Here is a 15,705-nt window from a genome sequence, read left to right as displayed (position 1 = left end):
CATTCGGCGGAAAGGAAGAAGAAGAAGAGGTAGCAGCTCAGAGGCAGAAGAAGAGGTGGGATGAGAACTCCCCTCCCCCTCCCTATTTAAGGAGGGGCCCCTGTAGCTAAGGAAAGGCGAAAGGTTGGACGAAAAACCCTCTCCCTTCCCCTCCTTAAATAGGGAATCAATGCTGATAGACACCTGAGGGGACGCGCCGGAACTGACGGGACGCGCCTCGGTCGATGAGGTGTCCCCCCCGGTCAAACTGGACACTACCTGGGTATGGCCCGCCACTGACCCGCTCTGGACGCGGTAATTAAGGCGCCCACATGGGCAGACCACCCTTTGCCTCCCCATGTAGGACCACGGAACGACCCGACCACAGGACCTCTGTAAAGGGGAGCCCAACGGATCCCCTGGGTCGACCATGCGGCCCAAGAGAGACGACGAATGAACGCCCAAAGAAAGATAAGCATCTCTGCCTTCTTACTTTACATGTTAAAATTCTTGACCGAGCTTCCGACCCCATCAAACGGCGGGGACACAAACATCACTCGGGGGCTGCCGAGTGTGTCTACCAGTCTAGACATCCTTCTCACCCGACCCCTCCGTATGCTTGAAACCAGGGGCGCGAAATACGAGCATAAAACTTTGAGTAAGACTGGACGAACTAGTAGACCCTACGCCTCGATAGCTATGGTGTTTCTGTTCACCAGAAAAATCATACTCAATGCCCCCGCGTCTCCAGCTTCGACGTATGCCTTGTCAGGAAGGGTTCAGAGGGGTCCGCCTACAGAATCTCCCCCAAAGGAGAAGCTGTCAGGTTGGCTAAGTCAATCGAACGGCTCGGATCGCCATCGAGATACGAAAACAAAGAATAGCGATTCTTATGCAGGTTACTCCAACCTCATCGCAAACATCAGGGCCCGAACCCCACACGGACAAATTTGGTAGGAGCTATCCGTCACTCATAACGCCAAGGTAACGTTACCAACCCCGCCTTCATTTCAATTATATTATACGTATGCAAAACATCCCAATGCGTCATGTCGCATCACGAAACGGCCGTCGCCTCATTCGATATAGGCGGCAGCAGGCCGAGGTTCGAAGGCTGGCCCATGAAGGGCTCGAGGCCACCTCGTGCCGAACAGAGCCAGGGAGAAATAACTGAGACAAGCCCCAGCGGCCCTGCCTGACCCCGCTCAGAAGCGGACAGGGACGTCTCAACCTTTTCTCGTTCGATTCTAACCCCGAGCCAAACCCACAGAATCTCTATCGAGGAGAGGCCATCGAGCCACCTGAGCCTATCGAACGGCTCAAGCATCTGCCGGGAGGCAGGTTAAGAAGTTGTGGAGTGCCACCAGAGGGCTCTGATGACCCCATCAGCAAATGATGGACTCGGATTCCACATGCACGTACCCGTTAGCGAGCTCGTTGAGCGTGATACTTGAGCCATCGAGGCAAGTGTCGTTTACTCAGCCCCTCCGATTGCGAAAATCGAGGACGGGGTAACACACAAATTACGACCGACCCCTATCAGACCCTGACAAGGCCCGGGGGCTCGAGCCGATCAATATAGGGACACAGGTTCGAAGGCCCTACCTTGCCGAGCCCATAGAGTCCCCGTTTGGGGATTTCTGTTGGAAGGCAGGGCGGGGAATATTGCAATGTCATCCAAGGACTTCGCCAACCCTGTCACAAAAACCACGAAATGGGATTCCATCTGAATGTTCCGGTCTCCAGTAACCCCCGACCCCAGAAAATGCAGGGGGTCGGACCTTACTCGGGGGCTGGTTAAGGTACGGCTACCTCCCTTCCTTCTTTCAAAACAATCTCCTCGCATCAAGACCAGCGGTAAGATTCGGGGGAACAGATTGGTAAGATCGCAAAAAAATCAAACAAAACGAAATTACGAAGCAAAATCATGAAACTGCGTCCAGACTCGAAAATACTGACACTTGTTCACATATTACATATAAGTTGTTCTCAAAATTATTCGACTAACTACTCCCGCGAAGGGAGAACCATTTCTTTTAGATTATCCGCTAGGTTTTTCGCAAGGGGAGCAACCATTTTCTCCATTGCCTCCAGCTCATCATCCTCGTAGGTGGACGGGAAACCTTCACTCATCACCTTCAGGTTGATTTCCTTCTCGTAATGAGCATGGGCGACGGTGAAGGCCTGGGTGATCCTGGCATGAAAAGCACTCTCCTCAAGCTGGCCCACCCAAGCCATGATACCCGCAGCATGAGCCACGAGCGGACTGGTCTCCACTGGCTCCACCACCTTCAGGGCATCAAGGACCACCTCGACCATAGCTTGTAGAAGATCATGCTCGTCGCTCTCAGTCTGAAGGGTCCTTCGTATATGGGCAAGCTCCTTTTCTAGCTTGACAGAGACGTTTTCGGCGCTCAACCTTCGGCTCACCGTGTCACCGAGATCCGCCCGGAGAGAATGGACCACCTCAATGTCCTCGTCCACCTTCTGCTGAAGGGCTGTGGCCCTACTCTCGGCCTTCCGCCGGAGGTCCCGCTCCATCTCCAGCTCCTTCAAGACCTCGCCGGCCTTCTCATTAGCCACGGCATTCCTCTGCAGTAGCTCGTCTCGCTCCTTTTGGAGCCTAGCGATCTCCTCCCCATCTAGCTTGGACCTCGCCGACAAATCCTCAAACATCCCGTGGGCCTCCTCCGCATCCTGACGCGCCTGGGCCTCCCGCTCCTAGGTGGCAGCAAGCTGTGCGGCCATGTTTGCTCGTAGCCGGGCCTCCTCAGAAAGGCGATCCCACTCTGCCTTCTGCTCGCGGAGGAATCGAGATTTATTCCGACTACGAGCAACAAGAACCTGAAGAGGAAGAAGACTGGTATCAGAAATGTGAAAACACAAAAACATGCGAAGAAAGAAGAAAACCAAGCGAATACCTGGGTAGTAGGGACAACGATTTCACACAGGGCTCCTCTGGCTTGGTCTAGGGCCTCCAGCATGGTCGAGATTCTGATGTCAAGACCCTCCCGCTCCATGCTCTCGGAATGATCATCGAGCGAGAAAAGAGCCGACGTCGGGTCCTGAGCGGTCATCCACTGGAGCAGCGGCTCCCCCTGCGTGGGGGAGCGGCTTCCTCCTAACAAAGGGGCCGGGGGTGGCTCCCTCCTGACCCTATGTGGCACCACCGCCATGCTCGAGGACCCTCCGACTGGACCCTCCTCCATCTGGGCCGCTTCAAGCATCACGGGCGGATCCACCTGGGCCCCCGGTGGCGTGGATTGCACTACGCCCTCGAGCGCCACCACATCCACGCCTGGCTGATCCTGGCTTGGCGTGGTCATGACCACCTCCACCGGCGGTATGTGGCCCTCGGCCGGCTGTACCATGTCCACCATGGAGGAAGCCACCTGCTCGGTAACCTCCGCGGGCGTGGGCGCCACCATAGACACCGTCGGGTTGGCCAACGCAGATCCAACATCGGCACCACTCCTGCCCGAAACAGGGGTGACGCCAGGCGACGCCATCTGTCCTACTTGAATGGCGAGACTCTTCTTGGGCGCCAGCCCCAGGGAGTGACCCGTTCGCAAGAACCTACACAAAGGTAATAGCCATTAGGTCAAAATAGAAATGGAAAAAGGATGAAAACAGGGGAATCAGCAGCTTACGCTGACGCCCTCGGCCGACGGAAGCGTTTTGGGGACGGATCCCCAGATCCCTGCCCCGACTCATCTGGGTGGGACCGTTTCGAGCCTGCCCCTAGCCCCGAGGCAGTGGGGCTCATCTCCCTCGCCTCGCCATGGGGCGTGGCACCAGAGCCGCTCCCCTCCATCGTCTCATGAGGCGTGGCACCAGAGCCGCTCCCCTCCATCGTCTCATGGGGCGCGGCACCAGAGCCGCTCCCCTGCATCATCTCATGGGGCGCGGCACCAAAGCCACTCCCCTCCACCATCGCCTCAGGGTCGGTGGCAGCAAGCCTGCCTTCCCCCATCCACCGATCATTGACCGGCACGCCGTGCGAAGCGATGGACTCTCCGGCCTCCACCGACTCACTTCCCTCCGCATGGAACGGGAAGGGTCCATGCACGGACGGGTGGGCACTTGTCAGCGTGTCCTCGTCCTCCAGGACGCCCCAATCCACGTCGATGACTACCTCATCGTCATCATCATCATCGTCATCATCGTCATCACTACTCACGTCCTCTCCCCGATCCTGTGCCTCCTGCTTCAGTCATTTCGCCTTCTTCTTCTGCTCCCTCGCTTTCTTGTCCCGCTCGGCCACGAGTCGATTCACCGCCGCCATGGCCTTGTCCTTCGGCAGCGGAACCGGACTATCTTTGAAGACTAGCCCCCTCGGCTGGTCCCAACGTCGCAAAAGCAAGTATCAAAAAAAATGGAGATTTAGAAAAAAGAAAGAGCACGGGAGAAGAGGGCTTACGAATTCAAGGAACCCAGGTTCCGGCCGCATTGGGGGATGTCCGGGCACCGGATACACAATGTCGAGGACGCTGCCTTTGGAATCCTTCGTCGGCTTCGTCGCCTCCTTAATGCGCTGCGCCACTTCCAAAAAGGGGAGCGCCTCGTCAACAAGCATCGTCCCCTTGAATGACATTCCGGGCATCATCCGATGCAGGGGAAGCACGCGCGCCATCAGCGGCGCCACCCTCCTCGCGTGATAGGCGCCGATAATCCCCGTCCCCTTTACGCCCCGATCCTTCAGGGCTTGGAGGGCGGAAAGAAAGTCGGAGAGGTGTTTCTTGTCTTTGGACTGGACGCCCCAGCCCCATGACTCCGGAGCCTCTTCAATAAGGCGTCCAGTGTACCTCAGTAGGGTGGCACTTACATCATCCCTAACATAAAACCACTGCGAGTGCCATCCCTTGTTGGATGTCGCCAGACGCATGTATGGGTAACCCCTCGACCGGGTATGGCGCAGATGAATGCTGGCACATCCCATTGGTGCGTTCACATCTTTCCCCCCAATCTTCCTCTTCGACAAACTAATGGTAAAGAAATACCGCCATAGATCAAAATGGGGATCGATCCCCAGGAAACCCTCGCATAGGGCAACAAACGCCGCCATATGTGAACCCCATTGGGAGTTAGATGCTGCAGCTCCACCTCATAATAATCCAGCAGCCCCCGAAGGAATCTATGCGCGGGTACCGCAAATCCCCGCTCATGGAAGATGGCGAAAGAAACAACATACCCTTCAGGCAGCACCGGCTCACCCTCGTCGCCAGGTAGCAGCCACTCCTAGATGGCGGACAGTGGGCGGAGAAGGCCACGGCGGACGAGGCTCTCCAAACGTCGTGAGGTGATGCTAGATCTACCCCACAACTCCATTAAAGCAATTAGGGAGAAAGGTGGGTGTGAGCTCGACGGCGACTATGGGGCAGGCGCAAGCTTGACGACGGCTGCAACGCGGATGCAAGCTGACTCACGGTGGTGGCGCGGGCGTAGGAGGCTGGGGCGATTGGTGGCGGATGTTTCAAGACGCAAAGGCAAGGGAGCGAAATACGGAACCTTGGGGGCGAACCCCGTGGTTTTATAGGGGCGACGGACGCGAGAAGGGCAACCGTCCGCCTCGATCTCCGGGCCCGCCACACGCACCGCCGCGTCATGGCGTGGGACACACGCCCGCAGTCCCTATCCTCTCCCACCAAAAATCACGGTGGACGGTTCACCTTCCTAGGCGAATCCGGACTCTCTACCCATCTGGGAAACGTGGGTCACGAAGATTTTTTCTCTCTTTGGCCCACCTAAGGCCCAGAAGCTCGGACGGGTCCGCGAATGATCCAAAATCAAGGGCGCAAGCATTACTGAGGTCTCAATCCATGGTCAAGCCCCGACTAGGTCAGCCCTGAATGAGATCCCCGCGTACGGGATACCACGACGCCCTCGAAAAATATTCAGTTGATGAAAGACTAAGTCCTTCAGCCTTACCCGCGAAGGGTCCGAAAACACCCTCCAGGCAATCCTATCCGAATCACCTAGAGACTCGGGGGCTACACCCATCGGGTGCGCTCGCGCGCACCCTCTGGCAAAGTAACTCCGACGAAATCGAAAATACCCTCTAGGCGATTCTATCCGAATCACCTGAAGGCTCAGGGGCTACTGTCGGGGACCTAATACCGGGGTACCCCAGAAGGTGGATCCAATAAACACCGAACGTTAAAAACTTCTGGACAGATAAGGGCGCCGTAGCGTCCCTCGCTCGAATGATAGGAGTTTGGTTCTGCCTCGCTCGACACCTTTGGGGTGGCTCTGACTCACCCGAGGGCTCAGGGCTAGTCTCCGTCTCGCCCGACGCCTTTGAGGTGGCTCTGACTCGCCCGAGGGCTCAGGGCTAGTCTCCGTCTCACCCGACGCCTTTGGGGTGGCTCTGACTCGCCCGAGGGCTTAGGGCTAGTCTCCGTCTCGCCCGACGCCTTTAGGGCGGGCTCGGTCTCGTCCGAGGGCTGAGGGATAGATTCTGCCTCGCCCGACCCTGGAGGGGCAGGGTCGGTCTCGCCCAAGAGATAGGGATTGGTCTCCGTTTCGCCTGACGGCAAGGAACGAGCCTCGCCCTGCTCCATATCTAAAGAATGGTTTCATCATACCTGACAACTTCTCCCCATTCCCTCAAGATGACAGGTATAGGGCAAGACAAGACGTTCGGGTCAACCATGGCTCCAAGGACCATACCCTGTGCCCTGGCAGGAAAAGTACTGCCAGGGAACGACGGGACAGGTGCTTTAGACCCTTTCAGGCGCCGCATAGCCCGAAAGGTATTACAGGTGCGTACTCCTCGCCCTGTAGAGTTGTAGGCGCCGCCTTTAGCCCTGGGACACGAAACCCGACGAAGATATACGACAACCGCTACGCTCCAGAAAAGGATTTGCTATCTCCACGAACGACGGATATTCCGTCACCACGCTATGGACCTGAGGGAGCGGCGCTCGCTTCCCGACCCCTCAGGTCCACCAAGTCAGAAGACCTTGACCACGGCGTTACTCCGGACCCCGACCCCTCGTCCCTCCGACGAAGACTCACAGGAACCAGAAGGCGTGCGGAGCAAGGCTGGGAGAGGCTAATAAGTCAAAACCACTGTACTACAGCCCATACCCTGCGTAGGGCAGCATTCTGTAATCAACCTGATATTCTACAGAGACATCGACAGTATTGTAGGCGCTTATCTTCCTTCGTACTCATCAGAATGAAGAACCATGCTAGGTAGACGTGAGCCACAAGACTAAGTAGAGTACGCATCCTAAAGCCCTCACCCTTGTAAAAGCCACCCCCTTCCTCTATAAAAGGGGATGCGCTTCCTCCATCAAAGGGACAGACTTTTGACCGAACAATACAAGACACACACACATAGTCAAGCTGCTACCAAGCTCTTGACCTCCTTTCAATCCTTCCATCAGAGACTTGGGACCAGTCCCTCTATCGATCGTTTGTACCCCCTACTACGAACCGTTCACGGTGCTAATAACACGAACAGCAACAAACTAGACGTAGGGACATTCGGCCTGAACCAGTATAAATCTTGTGTCCTTTAGCGCACCATCCGAGCCTAAACGCGCATTACTATAAATTTACTTACCGGTGTTCGTACGAAACACCGACAATAAGTGTTTCTAGAATTTAACAACAAAATCTCTCAACGGATTAGCTAGGTGCACAACTTCAGCACTTTTGCAGAATCACACTTTTGTGAAACTTCCACATTTTTGCATAAGTTTAGCAAAAAAGGAGAACAACTTGAAATTAGCAATTCCACAATGCACCTACACTCATAAACACACACAATCAAGTAGTTTGAGTGGGAAACACAAATCAAAGCAAGAACTCAAAAGTAAGCAAAGCTAAATGAAAATTCAAAGATTTATTTCATAAAGTTTGGCTCCTTCCAAGGGGCCATGAGCGACCACCAAAGGTCTAGATCTAGCATTGTCTCTTTCCTTGCTTCACAATTGGACTTCTTTCGTTCTTGAGGCAAAGTCGAGGCTTTCACAAACTTTCACGTAGCTCAAAATAAGGATAGGAGCTTGCCGGACAACATCTAGCCATCTAGGAGGTTTAACCTCCAAAAATATTATATGCTTCACGAAGCCCATAAGTGTTCTTGATTTGGTTGCTCACTCTTGCTCTCAACCACTAGGCCCCACTTCAGAAAAGCAGGATTTTGTCTTGTTTTCCTGTGTTTTCCTGTTAAAGTGAACCGATTCATGTGAAATTCTTATACTATTGTTGCAAAATTCCTGCATTTTAAAGGGACCCTAAATCTTTCAACCCAACTCTTTAGATTTCTCATAAATCACACAAACCTACAAAGAGGGTTTTGGACAGTGCCACAAGGCCTCTACGATGTCTCTAGTTCATGCACAAAGCATCAACCCTCCAAATGAAGGGGAAGGAGTATAAATGCAGGCACATGAAAACTAGTCGTTGCAATAAAAAATGCAGAACTTCAACAAAAAGTGTCATAACTTTTTACTCAAAACTTCGATTTCAATGATCTTGGACTCTGCGGAAAGCTTATTCGGAGGGCTCGCCATCCCAAGTAAAAAACAAAATTTGATACTATCAAATGTACGTGTTATGTGAAGGTTTCTCTCATGCTTGCACTTGGTGTTCGTTTAGTTTGAGCACTTGAAACTTGTCGAATTATTCATGTTGCCTCCTTCTTGATAGTATGCCATACTTATACTCAATATGAAAAAGATATGTCTATTTCAACCACTTAAGTTTTCATGTCATTTCTCATTATCTATTCACATGGGTGCAACCATCTTTGTCTCTTTCTTTTTGACCAATTGAAAGGATCCATATATCACCTAGACAAGGTATGTGAATAGACATTTCGGAAAAAAATAAAACTTGTAGTGGATTACCGGACTAGAATTTCTTGTTAGAGCTAGAATTTTGTAGACACCAGAATTAGGATAAAAACTCAAGACAGGATCAAGTACCGATAAATTTAATAAAAAAATAGAGATCAAAGTAAAGGACTGGAGTTAGTTTGTCTCCGTTAGATCCTCTTTCCCCTTTCTCTTAAAATTTAGTATAGGAGACTCAAAAAACTGGATTACACTGGATAGGAGATATGTGCTCCGTCTGATTGAGGAAATCTCAGCCCTTTATTTACGTGAACCCCACATGTCAATGCCAAATCAATCTGCAATCTGTCTTCCTCCTTCCTCTCCTTTCTCGTTTCTCTCCTATCCATAGCGGCACGCAACAACAACGGGCTGACCTAGGCATGGGGCACGGTGGTGTGCGGAGCTTGCGCAAGGGCGCGCGGTGCGGCGCCGGCATGCTCGGCGTGAGCCACGACGGAGTGACGGGCGAGGTTCGCGCAAACGCGCGTGGCATGGCGACAGTCATCTTGTCTCGCTAGGGCATAACAAGCTGGTCGACGGGCCATGGCGCGGCGGCGGCCCTCCCATGTTTGCGCGTGGTTGCGGCCCACCCGGCGCGGCGGCGTCACCTCTCGTTCGGCGCACGGCGCGGCTATGTGCCGATGTCGCTCAAGAGCGTGGGTCCTGCTGGTCAGTGAGAGAGGAATAGGAAAGGGGATTGAGAAAAAATGTCTAGCTGTTCCCCTTTCTTTAATGGATCGAGAGATTAGTTTTCTCAATTAAGGAAAAAATTAGAGACTTGAGAAGGAAATCTATTGGAGCTTGATTTTTGTCTTAGATCTTTCTTACGATTATTGGTTGCAGGGAAATGAGATTACTTGTTCCAATCAAGTGGAGATGCTCTAACCATCTTCCATTGCGCGCGTGACATGTCCTCACGTGCTCCCGCCACAGAAGCGAACATGTAGGCCCCACAGCGTGCCGACCTCGAATAATATCCAGCCGTCCATCCATCCACGTCGTCTCGTCGGGGACAAGCAAGACGTTATCGCCGTCGCAGCGCCTCCCGATCACCCACCACCAGTCCACCACCACCACCACTAAACCCGCTTCTTCCTCTCCACACCTCTCGGCTCCGCGAAACCTCCCCCCATTCCCCTCGAAGCCTACGGGCTCGGGGGGCTCCGATCGAATCGGATCGGAAGCATGGAGATCTCGCTCGAGGCGTCGTGGGTGGGCGTGCAGCGGCACGGGCAGGACCTGGCGGACCGCCTCGCGCAGGGCTTCTCGGGGCTCCTCCTCCACGCGCAGCCACCGCAGCTGCCCCCGTGGTCGCCGCCGGCGCTGTTGCCGCCCAAGATCGTAATCCCCTTCGACATCGACCTCCCCGTTGTCCCCTTCGTTGGCGGGGTGCGCCGCGCGGCCGGGGCCGTGGACCTCCCCGCCGTGGCCGTCTCGTCGCTCGTCGAGATCGGCGGCAGGCTCGGGCAGGCGGGGTCCGAGCTCGGTGCGGCGGTTCAGCAGCTCGCGCGCCTGGTGCCTGTCCCTGTGCCTGTGCCGTTTCTGAAATGGGAAGCCGCACAGCCGCCGACCGCGGTGACGGCGGACGAGGGGGAGGTTGCGCTCGCTGTGAGGACGGATGGGTCCACGAATGTCCCTTTGGAAAGGGCTGTAGACATAGGGTCCCTCGAGGTGGCAGCGGCGGCTGCTGCTGCGGCCACTGGAAGTGCCACTGCAGCTAGTGCGGGTGCGGTTGGGGCCATGGGCGACGATGGACTGGATGAGGACGAAGACGGATTTGGATGCGAAATTGGGACGTTGGAGAACTTTGAGAAGGCTAAGGTTTGTATGATCAATCGGATTGACGATGAACTTGCACATAACTGACACATTTCAGTCACAGGATAACCTAGACTGCTCTGTTCTGTTCTGAAACATTTTGGTGAGCTAAACTGTGCTTAAGAATATGATGTTTTGGCTATATGGTTGATTTAGGCATTTAGGTGAACTGCATATCATTTGTCTACGTTGACTTCTTTTTTATGCTTTGGTGCTTTAAATAGCTCTCACTCATCTAATGTGTCTGTTATGAGCCCTTTATGTTAATAACTGGTTGTGACTAATTGGTTGTAATTAGCACTACCTGCAGTTCAATTATGCTGTTGCTGTATCAAAAACTTCTTTCTTATCTTCTGCTAGTCGTATGGGTATTAAATGTATTTTTTTAATCCTGATCTACGAGTCATAACTCATAACTCTTCTGTTTATGCTGGCACAGGGCACTGTAAATATCTCAGCAACTTATAACACCAGGCACCATGACTTCGAGAGTTCAGTAGTTGCACGGGGAGACCTTTGGAGGTTAGAGTCATCACGTGGCAATTTAACTTCTGGAAATGATAGTTCGCCACTTTTCCTTGTTCAACTGGGGCCTTTACTGTTTGTTCGAGACTCCACACTTCTTTTGCCCGTTCATCTGTCAAAGCAACACCTTCTTTGGTATGGTTACGATCGCAAGGTACTTCTCCTCCCTTTCTTTAGGCTTCATGTCATTTTGTGTTATGTATGTGGCCATTCAAATTGTATAGTTACATCACTTATCTTGTGATTTGTGAACACTAGCAACCTATTTGATTATTTTCTATACACCATGATAGTTTCAAAGTTTAGCATGTAGTTTATGGTCATAGCAAATCTACCGCAGATGGAACTCGTTCTTGGTTTGAAGGATAGTTCATACATGCAAGTGATAGCGTATAATTAGGTATTAGAGAATGCTCTCCGGCGAATCGTTCGCTATGATTCACAGTTATTTATGTTTTATGTTTTTGCACTCAAATGCTCAAGTAGCTCTATGGAAGACTTGCATTTCCCAGCTAAATATCTTATCTCGTTTCTGAACATTACAGATGGATATTCAATTTTTTGTTGTGTATTTTTGTTTTTTCCACTCAAATACTCAAGTAGCTCTATGGAAGCTTTATATTTCCTTAGCTATCTATCTTATCTTCTCTCTGAACATTACTGATTGATAATCAACCTTTTGTTGTTTATTTATGTATCCATATCTACATAAACTATTTACATTGCTGAATTTTGGCCCTATCGCCAAAGTCATGCATGTAATATTCTTTTGCTATTCTCAGAAGTATATTATTTTACACATACCAATCTCTTCTAAATCGAGGACGTCTAGCACCTAATATAGTTGTGTCTGCCGCCCTCTCTATAGAATATTAGAATTTCACATATTCAAGCATTTCCAGTTTGTGTACCAATTACGCCTATCCAAGCACTTCAAGTGTCTGTACCAGCTGTTCTTTATTACATGTCCATATTGAGATTCATGCACGTGTTGCAGAACGGAATGCACTCCCTATGCCCAGCTATCTGGTCAAAGCATAGAAAATGGATGCTGATGTCAATGATGTGCCTCAACCCTGTAGCTTGTGTAAGTGTATATGCCTTTTACCTGTCTCTCAATGCACCATTTTATCCTATTGGTTCTACACATTTTTTTTACCGAATTTGTGGTTTCTATCAAAATTCAGTAATTTATATCTAGCGAATTAACAATGCGATTGAATGATATTTGCAAATTGTCACTCCATATGATAAGAACATTAGGTTCTGTGGTGCTTATGCAGGTTTTAGCCGCATCATGTTATGGGTAGAAGTTAAAACTGCCCTTTAGTAGCTGCTCTCTTAAGCTTTCTAGCTCTCTGTTCTTTCTATCTGGTATACTCTTGGAATGATGTATTTCCATTATGTCTTTAATAGAATTGGGGTTTCCTCCGGCTCAAAAAAAATATGATAAGAACATTGGCCGGATAACTGGGCAGCTGGTGCCTAGTTGGCTGGTTAACAAGCTTTCCTGTTTAATTTTGCCATCATGCTATTGAAGGATACATGATTCCTATCATATTATTTTTATAGGATTGTCCCCATTAACTGCTTGCAGGAAAATGGGACTTCGAACTAGAGTTTATAGAATTACTGTGCAGGACTCATAATTTCTGTGACATGCCCTTTTGTAGAAGTACAGATTATCATCTTACCGCTGCAGTATGACATATTTCTGCTGTTTATGCTCTTTGCTTGGCTTTTTGTTTCAGTCCTTCATGGATGTGCAATTTCCAAATGGACAATTGACATATGTTGCTGGTGAGGGGATAACAGCAAGTGGTTTAATCCCTTTATTTGGCGGATTACTCCAAGCACATGGAAAGTGTCCTGGTGATACAAGAGTGAGCTTCTCTTTCAAGGTTAGTATATGCGTAAGCATGCTACCTGTAGCATCACTTAATCCTCTTGAGATATGTTCCTAATTACTTCACCTGCCCCTTCTTATTTCTACTCCATTTCTTTTGAAGAACAAACAAGGTACTAGGTTCACCCCAACGTTTCAGTGGCCTGACAATTCCGTTTCATTTGGAGTTGCACAAGCTGTAGCATGGAAGAGGTCTGGCCTTATGGTGAGGCCCAGCATTCAAATCAGGTAGATAAATATAAGCACTTGCTCAGAGTTATAATTAGCAGTTGCTTTTCAAGATAAATGAGGTTATTCTGAGTAGCTTAGTAAAAATGTGGCCTGCTGTTAGTCACAATACAGTGACATCTTCTGTTGGATGCATCATCTTGTAAATATTTTTGTTGGTCAGGAAAGCTTTGGCAGATATACTACATTCTACTATAGAATACAACCTGAGAGCGTGTTCATTGATCTTGCTTATGTGATTTTACTTTTTGGCCTTCTTTAAATGAGTACAAACATGGGTGGATATTTAAGTGTCTTTTGGGTTTTTACTACTGTGGTTCTCATGCCATTGTATCAATCCCTTCTTTCCAAGTTTATTTTAGTTGCACACTTCTGAACTTATTAACCAAAGTACATGCACCAGTGTTTGCCCCACTTTCGGAGGAAGTGATCCTGGAATACGCACCGAATTTGTCCACTCTTTGAAAGACGAACTCAGCGTAATGTGTGGTTTCTCTTGCTCAAGACATCCCTCAGCATTCACAGCTCTCTCTGTAAGCACTCCACCTCTTCTCATGTATAATAAGTTGCCTGTAATTGAATTGCACTGTGCACACCTTACCGCGAACTGAGGCCTAGAATGGTGCTTTGGCAGCTTGGGCGATCCAAATGGAATGGCCAGGTCGGCAGTTCGGGACTAGTGATCACCTTGGAGACACCCCTTGACAACATGGCAAGGCCTTCTTTATCTGTTCAATTGAACGGGGGCTTTGAGTTCTGACGCCCCCCCGTGAGCTCTGGATACAACTGTATATACTGTGTCTCATTTCGAGAAGATGATACCACTGTATATATTGCACGATCCCCGTAGACATATAGCTGTGTTTCAGTAGATATCTTCCCAACGAGTGAAGTGTATAGTCCTAAAAAACAGAAAATGGCCTACTATTTTGGTCCACTATGAATAAATTCGAAGGCTCATATTTCGTGCGTTACAACTATTTGTCTTAATAACAACTATACTCCTATGTCAATCTTTTGATACGTGTCATTTTCTTTTTACCATTTATGCGATATACAGAAGGTCATCACATCGATCCTATCGAATGTGAGACAGTGAGAGTGAGGGTCTGCCTGGCCCAATTCAATTGGAGTGACTCTTTTTTACACTCTCTGGTACCAGAACAAGGCTCACGTTCGTATTTAAAATATAATACGCGTGTGAAGACCCGCAAATGATGTCATTGTACGTCGTTGGGACACGTGGGCAAGCGGATGCAGGCCCTTTTCATTACGCGTTGAAGATCCACCTCTATTATACAAGTGCATATTCATACTCGTGCAGAGGCCACCAGGTGGCCTTCCTCCTATTGGCCAGCACATGCCAGGGTAACACCGGCATCTCGTTTGAAAGTCATGCAAGCTGAGTTTCCTATTAGACAAGTGTCGTATTTACTAAATGACCTTATACATATAAAATATCGAAAAATGTAGTTTTCAAGGGTGCTCTCTCTGGATGGACGTCGACCCTTGCCGTCTGATTTTAGGGGTCCTTGTCATCTGACTCAACGTTAGACGGGCCAGGTGAAGGTGGCTTAAGGCGAATCATTATTGTGGACCTGTGCGGAGACAACACTGCACTTGAGATGTTATATCCATGCTTTCGCATTGGCTGCACTTAGGGAGATTGATGTCCATAATCTCTCCGGTAGGGGTTTGAGGACCCAAAGATTAATGTTATGCTGCCGTGCATTGGCCACAACCTAGACTTTTCTCTGGTCATACTTAGAGTTAGATCCATTTTTCATCATATAATCGTGCTACAATCCGTTGTCATCACGATAGCCGTGGGAGTGCATCACATTGTGCCTCCTTCCTCCATGACAACACCAGTCAGGTCAACATGACTGTATTCTGTGACAAGATGATTGCTTGTCTATTCAGTTAGGGCAGGCGCAATGTATGTCTCAGATGGCATTAGGGGCGGGATCCATCCCTGGCGGCATTAGCTATGGTCTGGTCAGCAATGTTTACTGCGCATGAAGGAGATAAGGTGGGATTGGCTCACTAGAAAAAAAGATCACCTAACCACCCATAAAGTTTGTTGTGCGAGAAACCGATCCCCAATCCTCTCAGAGAGGAGAGAGTTAGGTTATAGCGCCAACAAAATCCTTCGAATCCACTCTAGCAAGCGAGTAGAGACGTGGGGGCTGAGCGAAGGGCACATGGCATGGTCGTTCAGGAAGCCTTGGCCTTTGCTGGCACCTGCAATGGTGAGATCCACCATGGTAAGCAAGGAGGAGGGCCTGCCACGGTTGTGCGTGCAAAGAAGGCACTGGCGTACCACCGGAGAAAAAGGCAGATCCTCTTTTAAGGATTCTACACCATTTGGGTTGGTCCTTCAGATCCTTCCTTTAGATC

At 50.2% G+C, this 15,705-nt stretch overlaps 1 protein-coding gene across 1 annotated transcript; it reads left to right on the top strand.

The window, feature by feature from the left end:
- Positions 1-9,749: 9,749 nt before the first annotated feature.
- LOC136517260 (uncharacterized) lies at positions 9,750-14,282 on the top strand. Its single transcript, XM_066510798.1, has 7 exons — positions 9,750-10,649; positions 11,086-11,325; positions 12,169-12,258; positions 12,923-13,072; positions 13,181-13,305; positions 13,709-13,838; positions 13,940-14,282. The coding sequence occupies exons 1-7, from the start codon at positions 10,014-10,016 to the stop codon at positions 14,063-14,065; spliced, it is 1,497 nt and encodes a 498-aa protein (XP_066366895.1). The 5' UTR covers positions 9,750-10,013; the 3' UTR covers positions 14,066-14,282.
- Positions 14,283-15,705: the final 1,423 nt, after the last annotated feature.

Source organism: Miscanthus floridulus, chromosome 17, assembly GCF_019320115.1.
Source record: "Miscanthus floridulus cultivar M001 chromosome 17, ASM1932011v1, whole genome shotgun sequence".
NCBI lineage: Eukaryota > Viridiplantae > Streptophyta > Magnoliopsida > Poales > Poaceae > Miscanthus > Miscanthus floridulus.
This window is presented reverse-complemented; position numbering and strand designations above follow the sequence as displayed.